This window comes from Eublepharis macularius, chromosome 4 (genome assembly GCF_028583425.1).
Source record: "Eublepharis macularius isolate TG4126 chromosome 4, MPM_Emac_v1.0, whole genome shotgun sequence".
Taxonomy (NCBI): domain Eukaryota; kingdom Metazoa; phylum Chordata; class Lepidosauria; order Squamata; family Eublepharidae; genus Eublepharis; species Eublepharis macularius.
Window position 1 is genome coordinate 30056200 of NC_072793.1, and position 13782 is coordinate 30069981.

The 13782-nt window shown below is 47.1% G+C and overlaps 1 protein-coding gene across 2 annotated transcripts in view; it reads right to left on the minus strand.

The window, feature by feature from the left end:
• Positions 1-451: 451 nt before the first annotated feature.
• SPATA20 (spermatogenesis associated 20) overlaps positions 452-13782 on the minus strand; it is a 50395-nt gene continuing 37064 nt past the window's right edge. For both annotated transcript variants that reach the window (XM_054978456.1, XM_054978457.1), the window contains exons 15-16: positions 13582-13662; positions 452-753 (exon numbers count right to left, since the gene is read on the minus strand). In XM_054978456.1, the coding sequence (XP_054834431.1) occupies positions 583-753; positions 13582-13662 (252 nt within the window). In that variant the 3' untranslated portion in view covers positions 452-582. The remainder of the gene's footprint in view (positions 754-13581; positions 13663-13782) is intronic.

Consider the following 13782-nt stretch of genomic DNA (forward strand, 5'->3'; position numbering starts at 1 on the left):
TGAACAGAAAGGGGCTGTATAAATAAGTTAATTAAAATATATTCAGCCATGGAACCAGTACAAAGAACAGGAGAGGAAATATTTGAAGGCCTGGTTCAATTTTCTATAGAGGCCTAAAGCAAACCCTGAAGAACTTTTAGGCACGAAGATACGAAGGAAATCTGCCCCTTGACTCAATCGGCAAAAAAAGCTGTGGGGGCTTGAGGTGGTGCCTAAACCCCATGATTTCTGCAAAAAGAGAAAATGACTTTCTGTGCTGCCAGAGTAACAGTAGTAAAATATTCTACCGGGCAGCAGCCATTCCCCTTAAAGTAATAATCTGTCCCCATAAACAAAATACTTGAGAACTACATAGCATACACCTTCCCAAAGAAAGGAAGGAAGATGTTACTAGAACAAGAAACGTTCATAATTGTGCCAGCTAAGCAGCAATGAGGTCAGGGGGGGAAACTAGCAAGAAGAAGTGGCTTTATTGTGAGATCCAAGCAGCTAGGGCTGTTTTGTCAAATTTTTGGCTCTTTCTTCTCATGTCCATTGAAATTCAAGGGCAAGGGAAGGGAGGGAGGGAGGGAGGATGTCAGCTCAGGGCAACAGAATGCGACGCAGCTCCTGGCTGGAAGTGATGGGCAACGAGCAAGTGAAGTTTTCACAGAGATATGCCGTGGCTTTTCCATCTTTCTTCTCCAGAGAAGAGAGGAAGGGAAGGCGACGGTACAGGAATCCGGTGCTGTCCCCGTCTGCAAGAATCAGCACCTGAAACACAGAGACAACAAAAAGGAAACACAGGTCACAGATAGGGAGACGGCAAGATCCAAACTGCTTCCTCCCTGAACCACCATGGATCAGATTGTGATATTCCGGTAAGTCTTGAAGTCCCAAGGCCAGGCTAGCTGCTGACTCTTAATAACAACAACAGCATTCGATTTATATACCACCCTTCAGGACAACTTAATGCCCACTCAGAGCAGTTTAAAAAGTGTGTATACCAAACTGGCTCTCACACCAAACTGGCTCCCAGTTTCCTCTGCTGTCTGAGTGGTATAACTCGCACCCTGGCCAACCTGGAATTACTTTCTGAAGCATTTTCCCTGGTCCCATTGGCACTTCCAGAATTTATTTTATTCACTTCATTTATACCCCTCCTTTCTCCCCAACAGAGACCCAAAGAAGCTTACATCATTCTCCTCTCTTCTATTTCATCTTGACCATAACCTTGTGAGATAGGTTAGGTTGAGTGTGTGTGATTGGCCCACAGTGACTGGTTCCACTGAGCGTGGGTGACTGAGTCTAGAGTCCGACACGCTAACCACTACACCAGGCTGGCTCTTGAAATGGCACAACTTGGTGCCACCCTGATCTCTACTTGTGGCCCTCCGTCAGCACATCGATTACCCTGCTCAGGGTATTTGGGAAGGAAGGGCCATACCCCTGTACAAGCAATTGAACTGGACAATTTTCAGATCCTTTTCACTGACACAGTCCTGAAAACACAAGAAAAGAGACTCTTGGAACAACCAGCAGTTCCTCCCTCCCCTCTGCTGTCATAGCCGGGGAACTCGCAATAAAAACAGGACAACAGTCTTTATCAGAAAACTGTGCTGCTAGGACTGGGGCAGCATATCTTGTTTCTCGTAGAGGAAATCCGATGTGTCACTTGTCCCCTGCCTAAGGTACTCAGGTCCTCCGGGGCTGTGAAGCTCAGATCCAAGGTGACACCCTTGATACATGCAATGGAACCTGAGGGGAGAGACTGCTGTTCAGAACAAACTGGAAATAACAGCCTCTGGAACAACCAAGTCGTCCCGGTAGTATAAACAAGCCCAAGGTGCCCCCTAGTTCAACATTCACTGAGGGGAAGTTTTGGAGAGATCGTGACTCAGTCAAGCAAACCTCTTTTGCGACAAATCCCTGCCGCTCATGATCTGGGACTGAATGTTACGGAGCAATTTGGGGGGTGAGAGTCCATACCCCTCTCCCACCCACTCCATCCTCTTGCCTCCCTCCTCTCCCCTTCAGACCCATCTGTGCCACAACTAAGCTGTGATCAACAGAATCATGCTGTTGCCACCCCCGCTCGCCCAGCAGGCTTCAAGCACGCTGCACTAATTGAACTCAAGCTGCATTAATCACTTTTACAGCATGCCAGCTTCCTGCATGTTGGACTCAAGAGCCGGAGCCCAGGCGAGCCCGGAGCTCTAGCCAGGACTAATGTAAGAATGCCGTGAGATGTGCCGGATGCCGAGCTGGTGTCAGGGGTTAAAGAGGGGCTGTCTCGAACCGGGCTGCTTGGGACAATGGAGGGGTTTGACACAAGATGTGTCTCTCTCACACTATAGACAAGGAGTCTGTCAAGGAGAGGACAGCTCCGCTATGCAGAGGAAAAAGAGGTAGTACAAAACAAGAGACACAGGAGCCAAACCAGAGCCTAGGGCGGCCAAGAACTCAGTCCACCTAGGGAATCCTCCAGAGGGAAACAAAACAACTTTAATGGTTTTTTTTCTCTCTTCCACCTCTTTGGAATGTCTGGGCACAAGACTTTTCCACAAGATTTTTCTCAGCCGCTCAAAATGCCCTTGTTACTTTCCCTGCTTTCCCTGCAGAAGTAGTAGTAGCAAAACATCAGCGATTATTCATGCAGACAGTCAGGGGGCCAGGCTGAAAGTCTCCTGCAAAGATATTATTCGGCTGGACAGGGGAAATGACCCACAGGGACTTGAACACTGTTAAAAGTTCTTGGCTGTTCACACATTTCTTTAAAGCACCCAGACTGACAGTTGTCAGAGCAAACTAGCTCTGCAAAGCTAAGAAGAATCCAAGAAGACTCCGGCTGACACTCCCCCACATTGGATGTCCCCAACAACTGGCTTTCAGAGGCATGCTGCCTTTGAACTCGAAGGTCCCATTTAGCTATCTAAGCTAAAAGACCTATTCTCCTGCAGCAAAAGGTTTTGCATATTTTTTTTAAATGTGCTGTCTCACTCTCAGGACCTTGTCCTGCTTATTATTTTATTTTATTTTATTTATTTATTTATAGTCCACCTTTCTCACTGAGATTCAAGGCGGATTATGCAATGTGAGAGTAGTACAGTCAATATCAAGAACAGTTCCATAAACAATGCTGTAGGGTAAACAGATACAAGTTCACAAAGTAACAGCAATAGTAGGAATCCAATACAACGCAGTGGCGAGGCCTCTGGTTCCTAACTCATTAGGGGATCATCTGAGATCCCCTCCCTACAATACAGCCCTCCTGTCTAAGTAAAAAGCCTTTTTGAATAATTCGGTTTTGCATCGTTTGCGAAAAGCCAGGAGAGTGGGGGCTCTCCTGACCTCCTCAACTAGGCCGTTCCACAGGATGGGGGCCACCAGAGAGAAAGCCCGCATGAGTTTGTTGCATGCCGTTCTTAGTATTCTGTGGTTGAAGGCCAATGGAGATAACTGATAGCAGCCGGTTCCCGCTGATATATGGCACATGCCTTTCCACACTCTGTGGTGCAGCATCCCGTTCGTAGCATCCATGTCCATCTGGCCTACACAACTACACATATATGGTTTATGTGAATCTTATTGGAAATACGACGTCTTGTGTACAGAGAAAGCAGAAGACACGGAATAACTCCAAGTGGCAGCAAATCGGACAGTTGGACAGATAGCAAAGTAAGAACTTCTTTCCTCCTCTGTCCTCCTTGCATCTCTCCAGAGTGGCATTCTTAGGCGACTTGCTGCTTCTTCCTAGAAGTCCCTCTCTCCCAGTTTAGTGAGGTAGTTAGTCTCTATTCTGTTTCTCTGCTTTCTGTCAAAGTTGTAGTTCCTGAACAAACTCTCTTCATTCACTCCTTAATCAGACTCAGCATCATTCCTAAGATATACCAGAGCCTAAAAATCTAACCTGGCAATCTTTACTTTGCCCCATGGGCAAAGTTACCCTACCACAAACCTAGAGGAGAATGGTAGAAGCTTTCCTGGCACCTAGAGGGGAATAGTGCCAAGAGCGTTCCATGCCCAACTATTAGTGTGTAACTAACAGCGAAATTCTATCACCATACTGCTCCCTCATGGGCAACAGAGGAGTCTGTACCCTGCCTTGCTTTTAGAATGGAACTGGTCAGCACCCTGCTAAACAATCACCTCCATCTGTTGTCCATGTGCTTGAGTAAACAGCTCTCCATCTGTTCCCTCTTAAGCATCCTGCCCCCACACGCATTCCCAGCTTGCTTAACTCTTGCCTGTTTCTCTGCTGGCACCCTTAACTTTAAAGGCCGCTGTGTTTCCTTCCTTCCCCTTTATCCTATCCTTTTAATTATACATGCACTGAAATGGAGTGGCATCTAACCTCATCTCTAAGTGTCCTTCCCTTTGTGCGAGCCTATTCATTGCAGGACAACCTCTCTGCTGACAAGGGTCTCCCCACCTGCAGGAAAGGTCTGATGTCCTTCACCCCACTCTCCCCCCCCCACCCTTCACATACAGTTTGTATCTGGGCCTTTGAGGGTGTTTTCTAGGGCAGATCAAAAGGTGCAGCGGCGTTTGCTGCAGTCATTGGGTCACCCCTGTTAGAAGCGCTCTAATCGTGCCTGAGAAACGAACGGCTGCAGCCCTAATTAATTTTTACAATACAGAAATTATTATTAGCTCCCCTGGGTCCTGGGCGTTAATGGAAAGTGCACTGGGGGGAAGCTTGTCAAGAGCAAGGATCATCTACCTCTGTTCGAAACAGGACAGGCCAAACTGAAATCAAAGCCAATGGGCGATACAAGTACTGGTCTGCGTGCAAACTCTGTCAGGCAAGCCATGCCAGCTGAACAGACACACTTGACAATACAAATCCCTTTCTAATTTAACCACAAGTGCCACGCAACACACTAATCTGCTCATCACCACCAACAATGTCTACATACCCACTCATACCCCAAGTCAACCAGTGCCTATATGGACAAGTAGTTTTTCCCCCATCGCAGCAAACAGTGGCTGCATACATCATTTTCACTCAGATTTTTAACACACACTTCAATGAAGCTGTTGAGGAAAGCAAAAATCAGTCACAATAACACCGTCACTGGCCAATGACACACCTCAACAATGTGCCGCACGCATCCTCCCTTGTTCATGTCTATTACTTCCCTCCAAAATGCCTTCCCCACCCCTCATCCATACACGTACAATGCTTTCCTGAGCAGAGTAACTCCCTTCTAAGCCCACTGACTTCAGTGGATTTCAAAGGGTTAACTCTGCTGAGAATGGCACTGTTGGTTTTCTCATTATTTTTCCTCAGATGTGCTATTAAAACACCTTACTAGTAATATCATCTACATATTTGTTTGAGCAAGCTCCCCCCCTCCCCCACCCCAAGCGCAGTCTCACAACACAACTCATTTAATTCACTCAAGCACACTTAAATCAAAATAAGGAATCCAAAGAAGCCGGAGAGACTTTAGGCGGGAATCTCACCATTCGTTCAAGAGACTCCTGATAGTGCACACACGTAAAGCTACCAACCTCCAAGTGGCTCCTGGAGATCTCCCAAAATTATAGCTGATCTCCAGACTACAGAAATCACTTTCTCTGGTTGCTTCAAAAGGTAGACTCTATGGCATTACACCCAGCTGAGGCCCGTCCCCTCCCCAAACCCCACTACCCCCCGACTCCATCCCCAAATCCTCAGGAATTTCCCAATGCAGAGTTGGCAACTTTATGTGTATGTGACTTCATTAGTGCATTTCCACCATCCTCGGGACAGATATAACAGGCCTCCTGTCCATACTTCTATTTTTCTTTCTTGCTTCTTTTTCTGTCGTCCTCCCTCATTGGTTTTATCTGGAATTCCAGGAGTGATTAATTACCAATTCATGTCCAATCTGAACTTCATTAATGCGTTTTCTGCAGCCTCCCTGAGGCCCTCTTGGTCAGGCCGAATAAAGGAAAGCCAGAGCATTAACGCTCAGTGGACAAAGGAGATAATGAAATCCTTCATAATTACCCTGAGGTTATTAGCAGGGCAGGGAATAATAAACCTGAAAGCAAAAGAGCCTTTCTTTGATTCTATGCCAGAAGAGGGTGTAGTACAGACTACCTTCCCTCTCCACTCAAGTTTGCAGGAGAGTGGCAAGGGAGCACCCTCAGGCTAAGCACTCACCACTTACCCACCATTTCACATCCAGACCTCGGGCTCTCCCAGCAGCAACGTACAGAGGAGAGGCAGCAGTTGTATTCTGAAGACAAGAGGCCGAGTGTGGGGCCAGTCCAAAATGGCAGCCAGTTGGCAAATTAATAACAACAATAACATTTGATTTATATACCGCCCTTCAGGACAACTTAACACCCACTCAGAGAAGTTTACAAAGTGTGTTTTAACCTCACGACAATCACCCTGTGAGGTGAGTGGGGCTGAAAGAGCTTCGAGAAGCTGTGACTGTCCCAAGGTCACCCGGTTGGCTTCAAGCAGAGGAGCAGGGAATCAAACCCGGTTCTCCAGATTAGAGTCCCACCGCTCTTAACCACTACACCAAACTGGCTCTCAATAGGTAACATAAAATTCCTCGGGGTGGTGGTGGTATATATAAACACTGACTGACAACCCATTGCTGCCCTTCCCCTTGATTATATAATTTCCACAACATGAAATCAGCTCTGTAGAGACCAAACACAAGGCTGGGTTTGTGTTGTGCGGAAATAACCAGGAAATCCCTTCCGAGCCAAGCCTTTACCCAGATCCATTAGAATTAGTTCGCTCTTCCCCTGAAGGAAATTTTGGCCTGGTTCTCTTTTTCCTTGAGCTATTGCTTAATGCTGGTATCCCTGACCCTGACACCAAATTACTTGCACAGAGTACGAAATGGGTTTAATGGTCTCTGTCATTTCTATGGTCATCTTCGGCCTCTGAAGAAATCTGAGGGCAAGAGACGGGAAAGACTCCTTGTGCCTTGCTATGCTAGCAACCTTCCAAGGGACTTCCTGCCTCATTAGACACTATTATATTCTTTTTTTCAGGCCACGGTGAAAGACAATGGTTCAAAGACGGTTCCAGAAAGGTAGATGCTTCTTATCTAAATCTACCAGCCTGGCACCCCTCAAGGCCGAAACCTCCAGAAGCAGGGGTCTCTAGTAGGAATGCTGGAATGTAGTGACTGTAGTGTGAAACGCACTCCACTTGGATGCCTTCCTTTAGTCTCCTTTGCCCCTAGTCTCTTTAGCCACACAACGCTAACCACCCACTAAGGGCTACCAGGTTAGGATCTAAGCTAGTCTGCAAGCCTTGAATGACAAAGAGAAGCCAGATGGTTATCATGGTGTTCACACTTGTACTGCACAAACTCCGTTCGTCCTTCTAGCGGTATTAATCTAGGAAGCTCTTCTTCTACATAAACAGAGTTAAGTTACAGTCCCGATCTCAAAAGCTCACTATGATCAAGTCCTATATATAATCCTGGTTTATGCAGGTGCATTTTAATGCTGCGTGTGATTTAGCAGCACATTGAGGATCCAGATGTCAATGTGAAACTGAACCAACTGAAGCTTTCATCTTGTTTTCCCTCTCCTGAAGTGATGGTATGGAACAGATCCATTTTGTACACTCTCTTGCAGTGTGTATGACCTGAGGTTTGTTTCTGGGTTTTTTTTAATTGCAAAGCTGCTGCTACTATGAATGTCCAGTAGGTGGTGTCAATATGTCACAGATGCATTCAGAAAAAGGAAAAGCTAACGCCAGTGGTAGATCAGATGGTAGTTGTGGGTCTTCAAAAAGTCTCGGCATTCATCAAATATATTCGGAAAGAGCTGATATTCTGATCTCCTTCTTCCTTTTTGATTCCAGAAAAGGTAAACCAACGAAGAGTGGCAGTCATTGGCCCACCATCACCTCCCACTCCAGAATTCCCAAACACTTCTATGGCACATCTCTCTCTTTTTCAAAAAAACAAAACATTCACAGCTTTTCCTTCCAAAGCTCTTTGCTGCTGTTAGAAGAAATCGAATTAAGCTGTGAGAATGGAATTTAATTTCCATGCTCTTTGATTTGATTTCATACTCTCTTCTCTGGGCTTCCTTTGCTGGTTCATCATCTATGTGGGGCCCCTCCCGGAACGTGGATAGGTTGCAAAGAACAAAAGCTGATGCAGCTGTTGGGAAGAGAGTAATTTATGAACACTGGCACCGGCAGACTTGGCTCCCCGCTGCCAGCACGGTGCTTTTTGACGGCTGCAAAGTGGGTCACTGCCTTTAATCCTTCCACGAGAAAGCAGAGAGGGGAAGAGATGGCGACGGAGCAGAGAGAGGGAGGCCTGAGCGCCGTTGAGCAGGAGCTGCAGGCACGGAGAAGGATACTGCAGGGGCAACACAGGGGAGGGGTCAGATGATACAGCTCCTTAAAGTGACTGAGGTTTGCAGGCCTGAGACTGACCACAAGCCTCAACTTTCCTTACAGCCAAGCGCCCCCCCCCCCCGAGGACTGGTTGCTATTGCTTTCTTAGGCCCAGCTCAATTGTCTCTCCCTCGCTTTCGTATCTTGCTTTTCCTGAACAGAGTTCAGGGTGAGCGGACTTGCAGACTCTCCCACTTTATTCTCTCGACAATCTTGTGAGGAAAATCGGGCTGAGGCAGAGAGGAAGAGAATGTACGACTGTCTCCAAGGTCCTTCGAAGCAGCCCACCCTGACTCTTTCAATAGGAATTGATTTGACCTGTCTACAGATGCTAGAGGCCACTGTGAAGCCTCACATCCCCCTCCACACACTCATGTGAGGAAGCCCTGTGAATACATCATGGGCCTGTGTAAGAATATCAGGACACTTAGAGCCAAGCCACAAGTGACGCCTGACACAGGCTGGGCACTTGTCAGTTTCCCTCAAGTTTTGGTGGGAAATGTAGGCATCCTGGTTTTCCAGCTTGGCTCTCCATTACAGCTGCAAGACCAGGATGCCTACATTTCCCATCAAAACTTGAGGGAAGCTGACAAGTGTCCAACCTGTGTCAGGCGTCACTTGTAGCTTGGCTCTTAGATGTTGAGACAAACAGCCAGTTCACACATTACACCCACTATCAGGCCACTACATATTTGCTTCAGGTGGAGATAAGAGTCTCTGATAGCACCTGGATATGTGGCTTCTAGTGGCAAGCCTTTCAAGGCTTGTTTATTTTTTATAAAACAGTACCCTCGTAGGTAGGTCAGGGATCCCTCTGACTAGAATGTAAGGCGCCACATTTTTTTTTTTTGCTGTGTTGTCACTGTCAGAGAGGATTCCCTCAATTCAGATGGTGGTAACAACTATCAGCCTCCGTTCTCTTTCTCTCTCTTGCCCGGCTTGATTCATTTTGACACGTTCCCAAATAAGCGCAGTGTCAATCATGGGGGGTTGGATGCAGCCTAGCCATTGTGACAGCGGCCAAGAGAGCCAGCCGTCACCCTGTTCGTGGGAGCCGTTCTGTCAGGGCGCTGTACTCGGAGGGCTCCCGACTCTCCAGCCACATGGCTGCCCCAGGCCTAGGTGCCAGAGGACCAAAGCCCTTCTCCCCCCCCCCAGCTCCACCCAACTTGAAGAACACTGCACGCCGCTGCCAGCAAAAGTCAGAGACTCTGACAGCCTACCACAAGTCCCCAGAAGCAGGACGAAAGGGAGAAAAAAACAGACCTGAGTCAGACTTTCTTTCTCAAAGAACAAACATAGAATAGCAAACTCTAAGAGGCTGGGAGGGCAGGGAGAGAAAAGTTTCCGTATCAATCAGCAAAGCAGTGCAGGAAGGTGCCCCTGGCCCCTATGGAGGATGCTTACTGAAGACACCAGAGTGGCCCCAGAAAGAATAATATCTGTAGGATTCCACGATATGAGGACTCTGAAGCACTTACTGTTTATTCAACTATTCCGATTTAGCAGCAACAGCAGCCTATAATAGTATCTTAAAACCAGCAGCACTCTCAAAAAGAAAATTAGAAAATGGCAGGCCTATTAAAACATCAGAGGCAGGAAACATGCAATCTAATCAAACGAGCCAATGGGTAGTAACAAAAAGAGGAAGGGGGCAGGCAGACGATCCACAATGAGTAGGTGTCTGGAGAGGCAGCATATACATTTCCCCAAAGAAAACAAAGCATAAATCGGCCACAAATATCCAAAAGGGAAACCCAAGGAGAGCAGGATGACGGGCTTCCGTTTCCACCACTATGTTGCAAACGAATGCAAGTCCACAGATTGCACCCTGCATGCCTGCGCCAACGGAGCCGGGTTCCCCTCCCACTGCTGGGCCAAAAGCAACATACGTGGTCAAGCTTCCTAACCCCACCACCCACCCACTGACAGCCACATACTGGTGCGCAGCCATAAGACATGCTTTGCAAGCTCTCATCTCAAAGCTATCATTTTTCCAGCTACTTTATCGCTGTTGCATCCCAGCCACCTCCAACCAACTGCAGCATGAAGGGCTGCCCTGTGATTCTGCTGTGGGGGGGGGGGGGAGTCAGAAGAAGCTCATGTATTTTGTCCTTGGAGGTAAAATGCATGGCCCGGAATCACAGCATGCAAAGATTTCAGAAACACGAAAGTCAGTCAAGTTCAAATGTAGAACCTCGATGTGTGAGTTCTACTTAACACCTGAGCCTTTCCAAACACCCATAGAATCAAGCAAAAAAAAAAATTAGCTTCCTGAAATGCCCAGCTTTCATTTAAAAGAAAGGAAGTTACGAGTCCTAAGCATTTTACAAAACAGAATAGGACTGGAGTGTTTTTTAATTATTGCATTAGACTGTTGTGTTGCGATTTCACTGAATATTATATTTTTGTATTGTTTTTAACCGTTGTAATAGTTGTGAACTGCTTTGAGATCTTAACTGAAGTGGTATCAAAACTGACTGAATAAAATAAATAAAATAAGTGTAGGACAGTTTCCCCTGAAGTCTGAGAAACCAAAGAGTGCCACAGCTAAGATCTCAGTAGTCAAGAGCAGAATTTCTGCACCCTCAACCATGTCTTTTCCCCGGATTCTTGTTTGCCCCTCCATACCTCTCCTCCAACCAACAGTTCTCACCTTCCTGCCTCCTTTTGCCCCCGTCATTTGCTACTAGCAAGTTAAAGAGAATGCTGAGAAATTCCATGTACTGCATACAAAACAGCATGTAGAATTTACAGCTGCTGTAGCACAGTGGTTAAGTGGTTCGGCTGCGAATCAGCACTCTACTGGTTCGAATCCCACTACTGCCACAAGCTCAGTAGGTGGCCTTGGGTAAGCCACTCCTTCCAGCCCCAGTTCCCAGCTGCACTGTGAGGATAGTAATAACACTAACTTGTTCACTGCTTTGGGTGAGTGGTGCAGTTAATAATTGTTGCAATGAAGCTTTCTACAAGAAAGCCAGTGTGGTGTCATGGCTTGAGCGTCACAAATCTGGGAGAACCAGGTTTGAATCAACACTCTGCCATGGAAAGTTGCTGAGTGACCTTGGGCTAGTCACACACTACCCATGGGATGTTGAGGGGATAAAATGGAGTGGAGGAGAATTATGTGAGCCACCTTGGGTCCCCACTGAGAAGAAAGGTAGGGTATAAAAATAAAGAATGTTTATCTCTGGGGGAATATTCCATTTTTTGGCATAGAGGAAGTCAGCAAATTGGTGAACCTGAAGCATGGGGAGGCAAAAGGACAGATCACAGGACACTCAAACACATATTAGATGAAAGAGTCTGCACAACGAAAGCTCCTAGCCTGGTGCTTGTAAACACAACTCTCACCCATTCTTTCTCTAGAGGAATTAAATCCACATTCTTCCTTGCTGTCGTCCAATCCATTCCCTCTGCTAAGGGAAACAGGACATTTCCACCTGGAGTCTTTGTCAATTTATGAATCCAGATGCATGTGCAACCACAGGATGACAGCTGGGAAAGGTATCTGCAGCTGTCACAAGTGGTTCCCCCTAGACAGGGCATGGTGGGAGCCCAGGGCTGAAACAGACGTGCTTCAAAACGGCAACTGATGGGACCATAAATCTCCCAGGAAGGGGATACGGAACAAATCAACTGCTGTCAACATTGGTATAAGCAGAGCCTCACCAAATGATATTTTGCAGCTTTTACCCTGAACACAAGGGAATAAGAGGTAGCAAGCTGGAAGGAGTACCATCTCCAAAAACAAACGGAAGCGGAGAAGAATAGGTGAAGTTCCAAAAAGTAGAAACTACAGCAAGGCTAGTCTACTTCAAGGCAGGCTGCTTGGCTTGGAGCATATGAATCAACCAGAGTAAGAGAGTGATGCCCAATGGCTAGGTACTGGCAAAAGGAGGTCGGTTTTGACTTGCCTGCTGACTCTTCTTCTGGTTTAAGCCCTGTGGGACTGCATAAATATATCCAGAGTGCAGAAATTTTTACCAAGTTTTTTTGGTGGTGATGGAAAGTGCTGACCAGTCGTGGCCAACTTACGGCAGGGGGTTTTCAAGGCAAGAGATGAACAGAGGTGATTTGCCATTGCCTGCCTCTGCGGAGGGACCCTGACCTTACGTGGTGGTCTCCCACCCAAGTAATGACCAGAGCCAACACTGCTTAGCTTCCAAGATGAGAACAGGCTAGCCTGGGCCATCTAGGTCCAAGTTATTTAGCATTTGCCAATTTTCAGGGAATCCCTGCAGCATTCTGCCAGGAGCCATAAGTAGTCAAGCAGGCAAGGGCTTGGCCATGCCCACTTGGTGGGGACTGAGTTCTTCTACTTCTATGTTCCCCTCCACTTCATAGCCCATCAGAAATCAATCCCAGGGGGTAAAAGTCATCTAAATTCCATAACGAACAAATTCTATAATTAGTATTACAGTAAAGCCAGTCTGTGTAACTGCCTAATTTTGTATAATGTATTACGGCCACGTTCTCTGGCCTTCCTTGTTGAAGAATATCAAATGTTGGTGCAGATTTTACAAGGGTACTTGGTCAAGGCAGTTGCACTGAACAAGACCAAACAAGGGCACCTCGTAGCGATGAAGTGACTCCCACTCTCAGGACAGATTTTGCATCTCACACGTGGGTTTGCAAGCACACAGGCCAGCACCCCATCCAAGAAGCCCATCTTCAACACATAACGTCTGGGCCGCTCATTCTCCTTCTAGTCCAGGAACTGAACTTTCTTGGGACTGGCCATCCATAACTTGTCCTGCAACTGACCCCTAAATACGATTGTCCCACTGTGGTCTTTTTGCAAGCCTAGTAGAGCACTCGCAGTGTCAACTCTGCCAAAAAAACTGCTGCTGTCTGGATTCCGTGGATCTCTGTCTCCAGCCTGCCCCTTGCTCTTGATTTATGCTGCCCTCCTCTAGTGAAATGGTCCTTGACCAAAACTCAGCATCTTGATTACTGCCTGCTTCCTGTGGCGAATCCTCTTGGTCTGCCTGGATTCCCTGGTACTAACTCTACTCTGCCTGCACCCTCTGCACCGATTCATCGCTGGTGCCTTTTTGCTCATCAGGGCTGAACTAGGCAGGACAGGCCCTGCTGCTTGATGGGCTTGGCCCTGACTTTGTGAGGTGCACCTACCCCTCGGTCCCCAACGCACTGCACCCCGGGGAAGGAAACATCAGGGCTGAAATGCCCAGGAGGAGGAGAAAACAGCTGATGGTTCTTACCCTGTTTGGAGCATAGGTAGAGTAAACACAGCGCAGCAACTCCCTCGTGTCTTCTCTGGATGGATCACCACAAATAACAACCTGCCCAGAGAATAAAACAGAATAAGGATCTGCGTTGAACCTTCCCTGAAGAGCAAAACATGCTGAGAAAAATCCTCAGCAGAGAGAGATCAGCAAAACACAACCATCTTGGGCTCTCAA